Source organism: Puntigrus tetrazona, chromosome 1 (genome assembly GCF_018831695.1).
Source record: "Puntigrus tetrazona isolate hp1 chromosome 1, ASM1883169v1, whole genome shotgun sequence".
Classification (NCBI taxonomy): Eukaryota; Metazoa; Chordata; class Actinopteri; order Cypriniformes; family Cyprinidae; genus Puntigrus; species Puntigrus tetrazona.
Window position 1 is genome coordinate 28,077,421 of NC_056699.1, and position 16,097 is coordinate 28,093,517.

Consider the following 16,097-nt stretch of genomic DNA (forward strand, 5'->3'; position numbering starts at 1 on the left):
GTGGTGGAGAATGTGGGCATGTTGAAGCACTCTCAAACACGCAAAACAAAGAGAAGAAAGAGAAACATCACGCTGCGGACGCCATTTTGTTTAAAGGGCCCCTACCTCGACTCATCTTTTTTTTCTTCTCTTTGTCCCCCTCCAGCTAAGCGCTCGCGACCCGGCCAGGAGATGGAGGAGCTGCTACAGCAACTTACAGAGGTGTCCCTTCGACAGCAGCAGATTGTTGAACACCTGGCGAACCGACAAGGGCAGCTCGAGCAGGAGTTTGCTGCCCAGCGTACCGCCGCTCGACCGCACCTCGCCGTGCCCGATCCCCGCGTTCAAGCAGCGCAACTCCTCCCAAAAATGACCAGCCATGACGACCCAGAGATTTTTCTACAGATGTTTGAGAATGTTGCCGTCACGGAAGGATGGGATCGCCGAGATTGGGCACGCGCGCTGGCCCCGCTGCTAACTGGAGAAGCGCAGCGCAGCTTCTACGCAATGCCGGCCAACCTGGCTACCAACTATGACGACCTGAAACGGGAGATCCTCGGAAGGGTCGGTCTATCTCCGATCTGCGCGGCCCAGGGGTTCTTTGACTGGAGGTTCCAACCACGCCGACCGGCCCAGGCTCAAGTCGCCAAGCTCACCCGTCTGGCCCAACATTGGCTGCTGGATCAGGACCCGACCCCCGGCCAGATCATCGAGAGGGTGGTCATCGACCGGCTCTTGCGGGCTCTTCCCCGAGCCTACCGCCAGGCGGTCTGCATGCGCAATCCCCGGACGTCCTCAGAATTAGTGGGGCGGTCGAGCTGGCTGAAGCGGCACTCAAGAGGAAGCCGGGAGCGGCGCCACCTTTTCCCTGGAGGGCACCCCAGGAGCAGCGCGCGCCGGAGGGCACCTGGCGGCCAGTAGAGCGGGCGGCGGGCCCTGCAGTAAAGGACGTGCCCATGCCCACAGAAGCTTCTACCACCCCAGCTCGGGGCCCCCAGGCCTGGCTAGCGGGCTGTGGGTTACACCTGGAGGTGCCCCACGAAGCGCCGGCCGTCCCCATCGTCTTAAACGGGGGCAAGTTGGATGCCGTCTTGGACTCTGGCAGCGTTGTCAGCCTGGTCCAGTCCCGCCTGCTGCCTCCCCGTACCACGCCCCCCGAAAACGCCTACCGATAACCTGTGTCCATGGGGATACCAAGAAAGTTGAAGGTGGACACTATACTGGAACTGGCCCACGCCCACCCATTGGCGGGACACTTAGGGACCGCCAACACCACCCAAAGGATCTGGGACCGTTTCCACTGGCCGGGGCTGGACGGAGACGTACGAAACTTTTGCCAGGCTTGCCCGGAGTGCCAGCGTACGTCGCCCCGGCCTCCTCCCCCCAGTCCGCTTGTACCGCCAGTATCATCGAGGTGCCCTTGAGCGCGCCGGGATGGATCTGGTAGGGCCGTTGCCAAAGTCTGCCCGGGGCCACGAACACATCCTGGTGATCGTCGATTACGTCACCCGGTATCCAGAAGCTATCCCCCTCCGAAGGGCTACCGCCAAGGCCATTGCCCAAGAACTCTTCCTCCTCTCCACCCGTGTCGGCATCCCCAGCGAGATTCTGACCGACCAAGGCACCCCGTTCATGTCCCGAGCTACCATCAGCGTTGCCCTGGGAATAAACCACGATCACCTGGAAAAGTCACTGATCACCGAACTCGCCGCACCTGGAGCTCGTTTGCCGGTGGCCAGATAAGCCACGTCAGGCCCGTGCTCCAGTGAGCTACCACACTCCCACATGCTGTCTCTGACTGTTGTCTCTTTTGTTTGCTTTCTAGAAGCCAGTCCTTGAACCGCGACACGGAGCTAATTCCCCCAGGATTCGCTGCTGCCGTACTCACCGACTGCACACTGAGCACCGAGCACCCTGAAGATAACGCCACTGACAGCGGTTGTGCACCGGCTCACGATTCACGTATCACTTGTATTGTTGAATAAACGTGCCCTCCGGGGTTCAAACACCTCTGTTTCTGCTGTGCTTCATCCGCCCCGTGAATATATATATATATATATACCTTTAGAAGCACAGATGGGTGTACATGATTTTGTTTTAGGAATACTATGGTTGCCAAATACGGATTTGTTAAGATTAATGAGCAGATATAAACAAAAAGCTACTGGCTATTTTAAAATAGAGGGCAGAGCTGCTCACTGGCCACTCAAATTATATTCAAAAGGTGCCCTGTGTGGTTAAGTGATTATGAAGCCATGCATTTTAGTCATTATTCAGGAGTTACTAAGTTACTAAGTAGAATGTCTAAAGTGGAATCAAACATTTAATTAGAAGTCAATGCAACTGTAGAGGGAGCCGTTTTTAAAATCAGACTGACACTATGTAGGTGTTTGTGTTTAACCAAATGAGCATTGGGGAAGTGTAGCTGAACACACACACACACACACACACACACTCAATATCTACCTAGTATTTAGTGTGAGAACAGGTAGTGCGAGTTGAGGTTGAAGCAGGCAGTCATGAGAACCGCCACGTCTATCAGTTTCTCAGGTACGATCTTCCTTGATACAGTTAGCAAGAATGGCTACTCTTTTATTCTGAGCTTCACTTGATCTCATTGATAAACACCAAGATAAACACTTTGAAATGACGTCTGTCTGTGAGCAGTTCTGGGTCTTTCAGTGCTGTGGCTGATGAAGAACTCGCTGGCTGTTAGCGTCACTGGATCCGTGGGAAGCAACATCTCAGTCTCCTGCAGCTATCCTGAAACCTATCAGAACAACAGCAAGTACTTCTGCCAGATGAGCGGCGCGTCAGCTCCAGGAGATCTTCAGTGTGTTCACATCACCAGACCAGAGACCAGGTCTGAACGAGGGAGACTGGCTCTGCTGGATGACACCGGAGCTCAAGTTCTTACAGCAAACATCTCTGGACTGGCTCCAGAAGACTCGGGGAAGTACTGGTGTGGTGTAGATATCGCTCTGCTGCCGGATTTCACCTCAGAGATCTGGATAACAGTCACTAAAGGTGAGATAGCAGCTGAAGACTGATATACTGAATATATATGAGAATTAACAGCAAATCAAATCAAATAAAAAAAGTGATCGAATTTAACAATACCTTAAAATCTAGGCAATTCTTGCCATTTATAGTGTTGAGCGAATCGCTAAATACATTTTGTTGCTAAACATCTCGTGGATACTTGAAAGCTAGCAACTCAAAGAAAAGATAGAAGACAAACTGAAAGCGATGTGACCAACACGGTACAAATTATGTATTTTTGCTGAACATTTGCAGAAAGCTGGAAAAATGGGTTTGCACAAACCATATCACCATAACCTTTAGCAGAAATGCAACTCACTTGAAAAGGAACTGTGAGAGAGAAAATACAAATAATCCATACTTTATGATTGGAATTGCTAAGTTTTACCCTCCGTAACATTTGATATTTTAAAGGAATTCCTTTCATGTTCAATTATTCGGTTATCCGTTTGATGCCTACACATAAAATTTGTCAGCAATGTATGTTATGATTAAGTAGGGTGATCATAAGAGCCATTTTCCCAGGACACATTCTGGTCAGGATTTCTGTATTGCTTTGATTCTAAGTATCTTGAGAGAGTTTTGAAAACCTTAGGAAGTTCTGCACACATAAGCAAAGCCAAAACCTAGATATTTCAGCCAATTTCGAAATCCTGGCCTAGATCGTCCTGGGAAAATGGCTCTTATGGTCACCCTAGATTAGGTTACACTTTTTTGATAGTCTACTTTAGACATTCTATTAACTACAGGTCAACTACACATCAACTAAATCTCATTATTTGCGACTACTAACTCTCAGAGTAGACTGTCAGGAGTAGGTTTAGGGTTATAGAATAATTTGCCAAATACTTGAGACGTTTCTGATAGTCTGTAGTATGTTGTAGACCCATAAAATCAATGTGTTAGAAGATATTAAGCAGACAGTCTACTAATACTATTAAGGTGGACTGTCAAAATAAAGCATTACGTATGATTATTATTTCAAATCACTGAATCTGTTTGGCATCATGAACACCGAAGTAAGAGCTATGGGGACTTTTGAGGTGCAACCGAGTCTCATATTGGTTTCAGATGGGATGTGATACAGCATGGTCTTCCTCTTCCGTGTCTCATGTAATGAGTGCGTATGAGAACCGAACTCGCCCATATACGGGGTAAATGAATGCCAGTCAAGGTTTCGTGTAGGAACATGAACCACACACCCTTCACTTTTGTTTTCTGCGCAGAGCATCCACGAGAGCAAACCACAGACCCGTTTGCGGAAGAGCCTGGCGGTGAGATTGTGAACACATGCACGCATAGATCATGCGGTTTTGATTTTTCTGCCGAGTCACGGTCGTCTTTGCACCGACAGTGTCTTACTCGAGGTTCATGATCATGGTGGTCGTGGTGTGTCTTGGCGCCCTGTTTTTCGTGTGCCTCTTCCCTCTGTTTCTAGTCCTCAAACACAAAAGCAGTAAGTATCTCTCTCCTGCACACCGATACCACGTGATTTATTTAAAACCACGATCTACAGGCAACAAATGCTCCTATATCTCACCCTATAAACAAAGTCACTCATATTGTCTTGAAGCTAATGGATGATATTGCCAACATATACATAATATAATGATTGATAACAACATTGCATTACCATTTTAAAAGTGATGGTTTAAAATTATACATGAACAAGCAAGACAATGCATTCGTGGTATAAAAATCATTCACGTAAATCTTCACCCAGGTTTTGTTCTCGGCCGCGTCAGGACTTTGTCAAACCCAGTGAGTTTATGAACTTCTACAGCATGCTATATTGTTATCGACATTGTTATTTTCTGATCACATTTCTATATTTCACAGGATGGGCACCAGAGAACACACCGTGACCTTCCAGACTTACCTGAAGTTCAAAGTGAAAAAGAGGAGCTTTATAGAGCCACGAACCCAGATTATACAAACACAGAACCGACTGACTACGCTGATGTTGTTTCAGCACAAACCAAAGATCAGGTCTACACAGAACTGGACAGAAATAGACAGAGTCACGTGTATCAGAGTCTCACAGCTGATCCTCTACAAGAGTCCATATATCACACTCTTGATCAGACGAAAGGCTGAATCGGCCAATCAGAATCCTAGTTACAAGCATCCAAACTTTGTGTTGCTTTCATAAAATCAGCTTAAAAAAGTATTTACTTAATAATATACAGAAATACTATTCCGATTATCACCGATTATGCTTTGAATTTTCAGCTGTATTTTTTGTCTTGCTGTCCAGTAAAAATATTGAAATCTTTTGAAAACAAGTTTAATTTGCATTTACTTAACATTGACTTCAAATGAACCAATTCACTGTACATTTCTTTTAGAAAACACTTTCAATAGTCAGAACGTCACTGTAGGACTTATAATTAAATGTAATAGCATGTTTCTGTGTGAAAAAAAGTTTAATATGGAAAATACTTCAAATGGCTGCATTTTATGGTTAAACGTTCACACCGACGGGAAGTTGGAAAGTTCAGTACAATGCATCTGAACTGCTTACTTTGTAAAACTAGCTACAGTCTTAAGTGTGGTTGAAGAGTGGTACTAAATAGTAACAAGGAAGTGAGAGAAAGCCTGCCAGGCAGATTTACTTTTATTCTCTACATACACCAGAATCCATTAAAAAGCACTCGGCATGTGGAAGGCGAGAGTCATTTGTTTCTGCTTCTATGCAGGTGAGTCGTGAAGATCACTTTACAGAAAAATAACAGTTTCTTGATTTGAGGATCTAACTGCTCTAGTGTCAGCATCAGTGCTTAGGAACCGTAGCTTGCCAAGCTTGGCATAGACTAGTCCTCGTTCAAGTAAAACTACAAATGACTTAAGAAGCATTTAACATCACTTGAACAGATCAGTTTACTCTAAATATCGCGCGCTAAAATAGCTAAGTGTCTTTATTTTAGCATTTTTATTACTACATGTTAAATATTAATTTGTATATCGCTTCAAAAATGTGTAGTCCTTTTTTAATCTTTCTTTGAACTGTATATTTTAAACAAACATTCAGTAAAAAGCTAGATTCAAATAAAAAAACAGTATACGTATACACTGGAGTAACAAGAAATCTTTATATTTCATCTCGTCATTTGCTGGGTAAAGCATTTATTTATTTATTTTTTTTTTTTTGCCTAACTTGTGACATTCCTGCAATAACTAGCTATTCTGAAAATGGTCATCCTAATCCTAAATTTGTCTTTCTTGTTAGAAATGAGCGCTTCTTGTGTGCTTTATCTCTGTATTACATGAATCACAGCTAAATACATGTTTAAATGTCATTTAACTTCATTTCCAGCCAGTGTAATGGATAGTAGCTGTGCCATTATCGTGTATGAAGGAAAATATGTAACATTTAAAGCCACTTATTCACCGAGCTATGAGTCAAACGTCAAGTACTTCGGCGCAGAACCGATGGCTTCTTGTACTTTGAGAAACTGGTTGAAACGTCTCGTCCCAACCAATGGGTAAAAAAGGGACGGTTCGCTCTGTTTGATAACTCATCCACGCACGTCCTTACTGCCACAATCATGGGATTGATCTCAGAGGATTCTGGCAGTTATTTGTTCGGCGTGGATATTAAACTGCTGCCCGATCTGACCGGTGAAGAGATACAGCTGACTGTCATCAGAGGTGAGCATCCTTTGAGGTTTATTTATTTTTTCACACAAACATGACTGAATGCAGAAGTGAATGTGGCTAAAGGACCGGATCTCAATGGTTTTATATTCCTTGTTCTCTGCGCAGGTGAAGACCAGAGAACCACAACTCCAGCGAAAGGTAAAACAGAAATGCATGCTCGCCAGTATAAACGCTTTCTTTAAAATGTATTAATAACGCTGTGTTTCAGTGACTGTCTACAGCACGAGCGTTCCTGCAGAGATCACAACACAGAACCGGGCCAAGACTAGAGATCAGGGTGAACTGAGTTTATCTTCACTTGATTCACTCATTAATTCCCCATGCCATTTATTCTGCCTATATTGCTTTTTCGATCCATCATTTGGTTTCTCATGGTCAGTCTATCATTCATATCAGCTTTATCCGTCTTTCACCCATTGTTTTTCAATATTAGCTCATGCATGCATTTTGTCCTTCATTCTTTTGCTCAGTAGTTCATTCATTTTGTACCTATATGATGTTAGTTTATCTGCTGTGGCCTATGGGAAAATCTATTAATTTGTCTATGCATAAAACCTGTTAGATGTTTTTGCATCTACCAGATGTGGGTGTTTTTTTTGTATTAAACGTAAAACTGTTGCACCCAAAAGTAGCACACTCGCCATATCCCAAATATCAAAACTACCTACAATACATATACATCATAAACATAGCAAAAAAGGCTTTCTATCCGTGGCCAGATTTATCATAGGTGAATGCAAAATGTTTACATTTCAGTCAAAATGTAAGTTATGCGATATTTTGAATCTAACCCAAGGAAGAAAATCAACTCTGCGCTAACATTTTAAAATCTGTCTCTCAAAAGAAAGACTTGCTATAAAAACGAGTCCCGGCTGTTTCATTAGAATATCGCCTGAGCACTTGGTCTTTTCACATCGGTCAGAATGAAAATGCAAAGTCATTCTTTGCCACTAAGTGCCATGTTCAGACTCACAGCTGAAGGTCTGGAATCCATGGCAACTTTCATTGGCCAAGCCCCGCCCATGAGGACGTTTGACCAATTAAAAAAAACACTAGCGGTTCGTTTCATTCAAAGCCGTGTTTAGGGGCATGTAAATACTGCCACAACGACAGACCGGCGTACAAAACCCTCTAATGTTTCTGAAAGGTGTGTGCCATGAACTTTCACATACTTCTGAAAACGCAGCGCTTGATTGAACCTGATAAACGCCGTCGTCACTTTTGTAAAGCTTTCTTCTTTTCTGAGGCAGAACTTTAAAGAACGCTTCACACACATCTCCAGGAAATCCTGTATAATTCAATCAATCAATCGGATGACGATTTTCGAAACTCCTGAATTTTTCACACTTTTTGTGTCCTGTAAAGTGCGTCAGATGTTTAGCCAACAATCTGTGGGCGTCTTCATTCATTCTTTTGCTTGTTCTGCCGTTCTTTAGTTTGCCATCTTATTGTTCTGTATCGTGTTATAGTTTTTAATAGCCTCTCACAGAACCGTCTCTGTTCATATGTTGCTGTCTGACTCTCAGCGTTTTGTCAGCCGCGGCCAGATTTTCTCCCTTTTCCACAGAATCTCACGCCAGGTTCGTGGACCGTACTGAGTCTGGTGTGTGTTTGCACACTTTTGGTTGTGTCTTCATTCGTTCTGTTTAAAGTAAAAAACTGGCCCACCACCTGCAAGCTGCCAGGTGAGACGACTACATGAGACTTCCTCTTTTCTACACAATCTTCTCTCATACGTTAACATTTACCACGCGACAATTAATACATGCATTTCCTCACGCCAGTTTCTGTGTCTTATCACACGAGGAAGACATCGACTCAAGTTGTTGTAAGTCTGTAGACGACGGTATAACACATTAATTGGGATGCTGATGTCATCGCTGATACGAAAGCTTACTTTTTACAGGACGAGTATGTGAAAATGAACTCTGTCGGCCTTATAAACTCTCCCATGACTCAAAGTGATAAGGGTTCAGCGCTCGAGGACTTCCGCTGCCTACAAACACAGACGCCTGCAACACAGACCTCGCACAAAACAGATTTGGACCAGATCTACACTAAAATGAAGCCCGAATTAGCTCAAGAGTCCATTTATCAGAGTATTGATTAAAGTACTGACTGACTGCAGGTGACTCATTAAGGGTCAATTAAAAATCACATTTTCTCCACGTTCATCCTGAAACTGTTTGTTAGGAACTCTTTGCAATAAAGGTTCCTTTTGTTAACATCAACTAAAAATGAAAAATACTCATGAAGCATTTATTAACACTAACATTTACTAATTAATCAAACTCAAAACTTACTTGCTGTCAACATTATTATGTTACATATATTATTTAATGGACCTGAGATAACAGGTTTTATAATAGTAACTAGTGGTAACAAAGATTAGTATGTGTGACCACAAAACCATCATAAGTGGAATTTTATTATTATTATTATTATTATATTTTCTTTTTCTATATCTGAAATTAGAATGAAAAAGCTTTATGTATGATTTATTAGGATATGATAATATTTGGCTACAACTGAACATCTGGAATCTAAGGGGGGTGCCATAAAAATGTAAATATTGAAAAAAATTGCCTTTAAAAGTTGTCTCTCTTTTTCGACAAATGTAAACTAGGAATTTTACAAAATACTTGAATTCACCAATAAAGAAAAATCATTCAATTGTTGCCTCGACTAAAATGTTGGATGACAGTTTAGATGTTATTTAGCAGCATTAAAGACTGAGTGATTGTATAGAAATGTGTGTTGAGTTGAGTTTGACCACAGGTCACGCTGCGTCACTGCAGATGTCTCGAGAGGATTGCGAGACAAAAAGAGAAGTAAATACTGTGTCGTACCGCGCAGAAGGCAGGCGTCTTTTCGACATGTGGATTTTTTTTGTTTTTCTCGCCCACATCTCCTCAGGTCAGTTAGCATTCAGTTACTCTTAGTGAGGAAATGAGTAAAGACTGAGGTCACGATGGTACTCTTCCTTGTGAACGATATTTGGACCGACCTGCGTTGTTTGTTCGGTTGATCATGTGACGTCACTTCCTGTCTGACTCTTCATTTCCAGTGGCGTCTCTGAAAACTGCTTCGGCGGAGAAAGCGTCACATTTCATTGTTCACATTTCTAGCTGATGGAAACGCCAAGTATTTCTGCAGAGAGTCTTGTGTGGGTGAGAATATTCTCATTCGGTCTGAGACGGAGAGAAACTCGCTCGCACGGGAGATACGCTCTGCTTGACGGCGGATCGGACTTCACTGACCGATCGCTGACCTGCGCCATCAGACTCTGGCACTTACGCCTGCGGAGTGGACAGGTTTCTTAAAGACACTTACAGCTACATAATTCTGAGTGTGATTGAGGGTAAGATATGCACTGGATGTGTATCAGACTAATTGATGGTGTTTGTGGCATACAGTGTTCTGGAGTGGAAATGTGGCTTGCATTATTAGCAAACACACTTAAAAATGATCGGTGTAATTAGAGTTATATAACCCTTTTAGAGGCAGAACATCTTTCAGCACATCTTTCAGTATTTCTGAGCATTCTGGTTCAATTTACAGACGAAATATTAAAGCATCTTTTGTAGCCTCAAACTACCAAAAAAGACTTTATGAGTTATTTTAATCCAACTTTAAAGAAAGCGGCTTTAAAACTGGAACATTTTAAACTGACTTGACTAGAAGTGCTTAACAATCTTTCTCAGATTACATGTGGAAGTGTCTGAATTTTGGTTAACGATGAAACGAATATAATGTCACGGTGTGGTTGCAGGAAGGAGCATTCGACAAGAATATAACCTTTAACAGTTTTAATCATTCACAAACGAGTAAATACTGCTACTGCTACTGCTACTACTGCAGGCAGGCAAACTAAAACCACACATAAAGACGCTAGTATAGACAAGACCGGACAACCTGACGTCAAACAAACAGGAACTTATAAAGCAGAAAGTAAATGACGTAATTAACACCTGAACACAATGACACAATCAGCAGGAAGTAGGTCACACAGAGCACATGGGACATGAAAACAACAACAAACGGTCCTACGACGTGACAATATCATTGTATTTATGAATGTATGTTACGTAAACACCACCTTTTCCCCACTAATACTTCTGCTATCCACAGTGTCTACATTAACCCCCGTTAGAACAAGCTCAACCAGACCTCCTCCGAGAAGAACAACTACAGACAAAACCGGTAATCTTCACCTCAATCCGTCCCATGCACTGTAACACACGTATTGTCCTTTAACTACCGATGGAACTTTTACTAGTGTTACCGATTATATCAATAAGGATAAATAATTGAATTGTTGTCTTGAATTAACAAATGTCTCCAGGAAAAAAAAAAAAAAAACTATAAATGTTGGTTGCTGGTTTCTGTCCTCAGATCTTTTGGTTCATGTTGGTGCTAGTTTTGGTGCTCTGGTGCTGGTTTTCACAGTCATCCTCTTCATATTCATCAAACTAAAGCATAAGCAGAAGAAACGCTCCTCCGGTTGGACGCCGTCCACACATCAACCGGACTTTCCGACGTATGCCGCACTAAATATCACTGCACAAACAGACAGTCTGAACTATTCCTCTGTGCAATTTGTCAAAGGACCCGACTGCGGTGTGAAGATCGGTGAGTTGTTTGAAATGATCCCAGTGGAAACACTTTATTCGCACGTTCAAACTCGACACCGATCAGATACCACTGATCCAAATCCAGTAATCTATTCCAATTTTAATAAAGGACAGTAGATGAGGTTTCGAATGCTTCTCATCTCTGGTCCTCAAGGTCCATGTTCCTGCAGAGTTTAGCTTTTAATCAAAGTCACACGCCTGTAACTTTTAGACGCCTTTTAATCAGCTTGTTCAGATGTGTTTGATTAGACGGCATTTGACAGCATTGCTAACGTGAAAGCACAGTTGGTACTTTAATCGAAATAAAATACAGTGAAGCAAACATCAGCGTCACATTCTTGCAACGCATCCAGCATGACAGATGAAACGTATTCGGCATTGTGTCTGTCTCCCATGGTTGAAAAAATAAAATAAAATTCTCTTTCAGTTTATTGTACATTTATGCCCAGAACTGATCTGTCCCTGCATGTAACAGAATAAACTAAAGCATTAGTAGCCTGTCTTTAACTGATTCTTGAGTTCTTCTCTGCCTTCCCCAGCAACACTTGACACCATGCCATACATATTTGAGGAGTAGCTTTTTGTAGGGGCTCGATCGTTTTTGTGAAGCCTAAAGAATTCAGGAAGACATTTAAACATGTAGGTTTGTTGTTGTCTTCAGCTTTTTTACTATGAGCTCATCCCTTTTGCTGTGGACGCTGATCTTTTATTGCCAGAGGAATCATATTCCATTGGTTGAATGCGCTTCTGCAGGTTCCCGGCAATTTCTGCTGAGTTTGAATCCACATGCAGTTGTTTATTAAGGGCTGAGACAATAAATCAAATATGAGAAGGCAGGCAGGAAGTCAATATAACAAGAGCAGTCTGATCTGTCGACGAGTATAGGGTAAATCCGAAAGACAAACACGGTTAAGCAGGCAATGGGTCTAAACCAGGTAAACTGGAGATGCTTATAAAGGCCTCAAACAGGAAATGAGGAGAGAAGAAGAGAGGCCGGCTAGTTCTCGGGCGAGGGCTCCCTCTGCTGGTTCGGCGTCACAGACGACTTGTCATAGAACAAAAAGGATTGTCTTTGTGGCGACCCATCTAAAAGCAATCCACAATCCATAATTAATTTGTAAAATTTTATTCGTGAAACGGCTCTCGCTATGACTTCTGCTTCACAGGCATATTATATTGTGTGCATCAACGCTCACAATTTAATTTAATGTTTGTTTGGGGTTTTTTTGCCTCCCAAATTAGTATAATAATAAGAAAGATAAAATAACATATTTCAAATAAACGTTTCTGTTCAAAATGTTAATGGATTTTGTTTATGTTTTCGTATTTGTTCCTGTTAAATGTCATAGTTTTAGGTTTTTGTTCCTTGAATCAGTTCAGAGTCTTCCTCATGCACCTAACTGAGATGTCTGTGCTGTAACATATATATATATATATAAATATATATATATATATATATATATATATGTAACCGGGTAGAATTCACCTGTTATTTTATTTTATATCCCTGGCAATGCACCTTTGGTTTCCTGTCACGTGGTTATGTGCGCTGTCCCTTTAAGAAATAAGCGTTCGCGCATTACATGTGAGAGAAAGTGCACGTCGACCGACAGAGAACCGAGTTAAAGCGTTGCACAAAGAAATAGTTGATAAAACTGTTAAAAGGAGATAAATCCCAGTTTATATCTACTCGTGAATGTGTGGGTACATGGTTTCATTTGACGATTACAAAGGAGTTGCCTTATTGCACGTGAGAGATCGCCAGTGGGGAAGGGAAATTCGACCACGTTAATGGAGATCGAGCGTGAGTTACTATAAAATGTTAAATAATGTAAAGTATGTTATTATATGTTTACCGAGCAGTAATTCTTATACTTTACTGTGTTAGAGGGGAGAGCAACGAAATGTGAGATCGAGTGTTAATGACCATGTGAGCTTTTGCTGTGTGCTTCGTGGAATCAGTCGGAGTAAGTGTTGCTTATTTAATCGTCTCAAAGTCTGTATCATTTTGTGTATTTTATAATATGCTTATAAGAAGCTATATATACGCAAATGGGATATGTATGTTTATGTTCTTTTTGTTCTTTGTTTGTTTAAACAGGAGAGCACATATAGGCCACTGCCGTTGTTTTGTACGCCGTTGTTTTGTACGTCGTTGTTTTGTATGCACGCCGTTGTTTTGTACGCCGTTTTCCGTTTTTGTAACCTTGTTTGCACCGGGTAAAATTGAAGGGCCTGTGATCCTGTGAAACCTATTCAGGAAAGTTAAGACCACTGACGTTAATTAGGTGGTTGTCTCTGTAAATTTATTTATTTTTATTTTCTTTACTTTGTCTTACCCTGAATTAGACCTTAATGCTGAGTTTCCTTTTAAGCTCAGTCAAGAATAAAAGAACCCTTATTTGTTAGATGTCCTGGCGGTGTTTGTGTTTTTTTACAAGTTCACTTGCCCGGCCACATCTAATTTTGGTACCAGGAGTGGGGTTCTGTTTTGTTTGGGGCTGATTTAGTTTTTGTAACAACAGTGCAAACAACGGTAGTGGCAAAAGGCGACTAAGTGCTGAAAGGACCTGCAGTTCCATCCTGGTAGAGCGACAGCAGTACAAGGTGCCAGCGCATCAGGACTCCTGAGCTTGAGGACAGCGAGGAGGACAGTGTTGAACTGATTGTTTGAGAACTAAAACTGCCGGAGCAGTCAAGTCAAGTCATGGATGCTGAGGACATCAGAGGTGCAGCTGCGATGGAGGACAACTTTCAGGGTGCAGGTGCTGAGGCAACAGAAATGGACATTGAAAGAGGTAGCCCTGTCTCACAGCTTCAGTCCCAAATTTCGAGCTGGGACGTAGACATGATGAAGTAATGTCAGCTCTTGCTAACATGACTAATGTTCATACTAGGTCCTATGTGTATATCCCAAGAGAGAAACAAATTGTACCGTTCAGTGGGGACCCATGTAAAGACTGCCAAAATGTAGATGAGTTCATTGAGGAACTGGGGAGGGTTATACGAGTAAGGGGGTTAAATGTTGAAGATCAGGTAGATTTTATTCTCTCCCACTTGAAGGGGTCAGCTTTGGATGAAGTGAAGTTGTGTATGGGGAGGATAGGGCACCTGAAGACTTGTTCTCATATTTTATGGGCAGCCTTCAGGGAGAAACGTAGCACCTCTCAGCTACTGCACACATTTTATGCACGGAAACAATTGGATGGGGAAGATTTTCGGGATTTTTCACATGCACTGTCTTTGATGTTAAACTCTGCACTGCAACAAGCGCCACATTGTGTTTCAGATGTGCAACTGGCATTGAGAGACCAGTTTATTGAAGGGGTGAGAGATTCAGCCCTTCGAAGAGAACTGCGCAAGGTGGTGAGAGAGCGACCCCATGCCACATTATTTGAAGTTCGCGAGGAGGCTCTGTTGTGGTGCTCAGAAGAGAGACCTCGTCCAGCCAATGTGGCACGAAATCGAAACCTGGTGAGTGTGGAGGAAAGGGCAGAACATGCAAGGATGACCGCCACCATCCCGAATGACTTGACTGTAGCCCTACAAGAAGTAATTAAAGTAGTTTCACAACAAGGAAAAGCAATCGGGGAACTTACCAATGCGGTTCGTGATCTCATGATTCAGAAATCTGGACCAACTGCAGAGAGACCTAGTAAGTCCAAATTCAAACCGCGATATACCGAGATGGCCAACCTATTTGCTTGAGATGTGAGGGTGTTGGGCACATAGCCAGGCAATGCACTGGGCAGCGTTTCCAAGAAAACCCTGTGCTAGCTATGCCCGAGTCCCAACTTCCGGAAACTGTGTCCCTCCGCTAAGAGAGCCGAGCAATGAGAGGGGGCAGTGATGGCTCAAAGACTGACACACTGACAAAAGAGCGGTTTCTGGAGCGTGCAGTGGGTAAGTGCCCAGAAGTGGAAATTCATGTTGGGGGTAGCAATCCGCTGTCTGTTAGATACTGGCAGTAACGTTAGTACTTTGACGGAGAGTTTCTTTAAAGAACATCTGCATGGGGAAGACAAGGACATGCATTGGACAAGCAAGTGGTTAAAAATTACTGCCGCCAATGGGTTGCCTCTTCCCTATCTTGGGTATGTTGAACTGGATATCCAGGTAATGGGGTTGACTCTGCCTGGCTGTGGGTTCTGGTGATTCGTGACCAGAATGAAGGGAAGACTGACTTGCCGCCCCAGGCATACTTGGCATGAACATAGCCCAGCGTTGTAAGGCAATTAATTGTGGCTGAGTTTGACCATGCTTTGGAGGGGACGTTGGATGCGGACTGGAGAGCTGTTTTAAACCGAGTACAAGAGGCTGCCTCTGTGGAATCGAATTCCGTGGTCCGGGTGGCGGGCATACGTGAAGGCATATGTCCCTGCAGCCTCCGTGGCTACAATTCAAGCCAGGATACATAAAGAGGTAGCCGGAAAAGGAGGTTTAAGTATAATTGAGCCAGGTAAAGCACAATTGCCAGGGGCTTGGTCCTGCTTCCTACCTTGGTATCACCTGGTAGGCGGGTATTCCCAGTGCAGGTAGTAAACTTGTCCCCAGCAGATGTGTGGCTGCCACCCAAGGTGAAATTGGGGATACTTGCCCATGGACATCAAGTTGAGAGTAGTTCCTGTAAAGTCAGATTCAATCGGATCTCTGCAGATCACGAGGAGGTTATGGTTAACCAGAGGTCAATGACAGGGGTTACCGGTGATCTGCAATGTCCCTTAGAGAAGATACAAATTGAGCGTACCTTCGCCCAACAGGCGGAGTTGAAGGCGCTTCTAA

At 43.1% G+C, this 16,097-nt stretch overlaps 2 protein-coding genes and 2 long non-coding RNA genes across 5 annotated transcripts; all 4 read left to right on the forward strand.

The window, feature by feature from the left end:
- The first annotated feature begins 2,457 nt into the window (after positions 1-2,457).
- Positions 2,458-5,358, forward strand: LOC122352919. 2 transcript variants are annotated; one of them, XM_043250679.1, is made up of 6 exons: positions 2,458-2,529; positions 2,647-3,006; positions 4,248-4,295; positions 4,376-4,477; positions 4,745-4,782; positions 4,861-5,358. In XM_043250679.1, the coding sequence occupies exons 1-6, from the start codon at positions 2,499-2,501 to the stop codon at positions 5,116-5,118; spliced, it is 837 nt and encodes a 278-aa protein (XP_043106614.1). In that variant the 5' UTR covers positions 2,458-2,498; the 3' UTR covers positions 5,119-5,358. The 2 variants fall into 2 exon arrangements, with proteins under 2 accessions (XP_043106614.1, XP_043106622.1); XM_043250687.1 differs by having other exon boundaries at positions 2,477-2,529; positions 2,662-3,006.
- Positions 5,359-8,274: 2,916 nt separating this feature from the next.
- LOC122353040 lies at positions 8,275-8,674 on the forward strand. Its single transcript, XR_006251949.1, has 3 exons — positions 8,275-8,366; positions 8,466-8,509; positions 8,588-8,674. It is a non-coding gene; the product is annotated as an uncharacterized LOC122353040 (long non-coding RNA).
- Positions 8,675-9,431: 757 nt separating this feature from the next.
- Positions 9,432-11,637, forward strand: LOC122349333. Its single transcript, XM_043245348.1, has 4 exons — positions 9,432-9,597; positions 9,965-10,042; positions 10,813-10,884; positions 11,077-11,637. Exons 1-4 carry the CDS (start codon positions 9,432-9,434, stop codon positions 11,430-11,432), a joined length of 672 nt encoding a protein of 223 aa, XP_043101283.1. The 3' UTR covers positions 11,433-11,637.
- Positions 11,638-13,091: 1,454 nt separating this feature from the next.
- Positions 13,092-13,725, forward strand: LOC122353047. Its single transcript, XR_006251952.1, has 3 exons — positions 13,092-13,119; positions 13,204-13,282; positions 13,417-13,725. It is a non-coding gene; the product is annotated as an uncharacterized LOC122353047 (long non-coding RNA).
- The last annotated feature ends 2,372 nt before the right edge of the window (positions 13,726-16,097 follow it).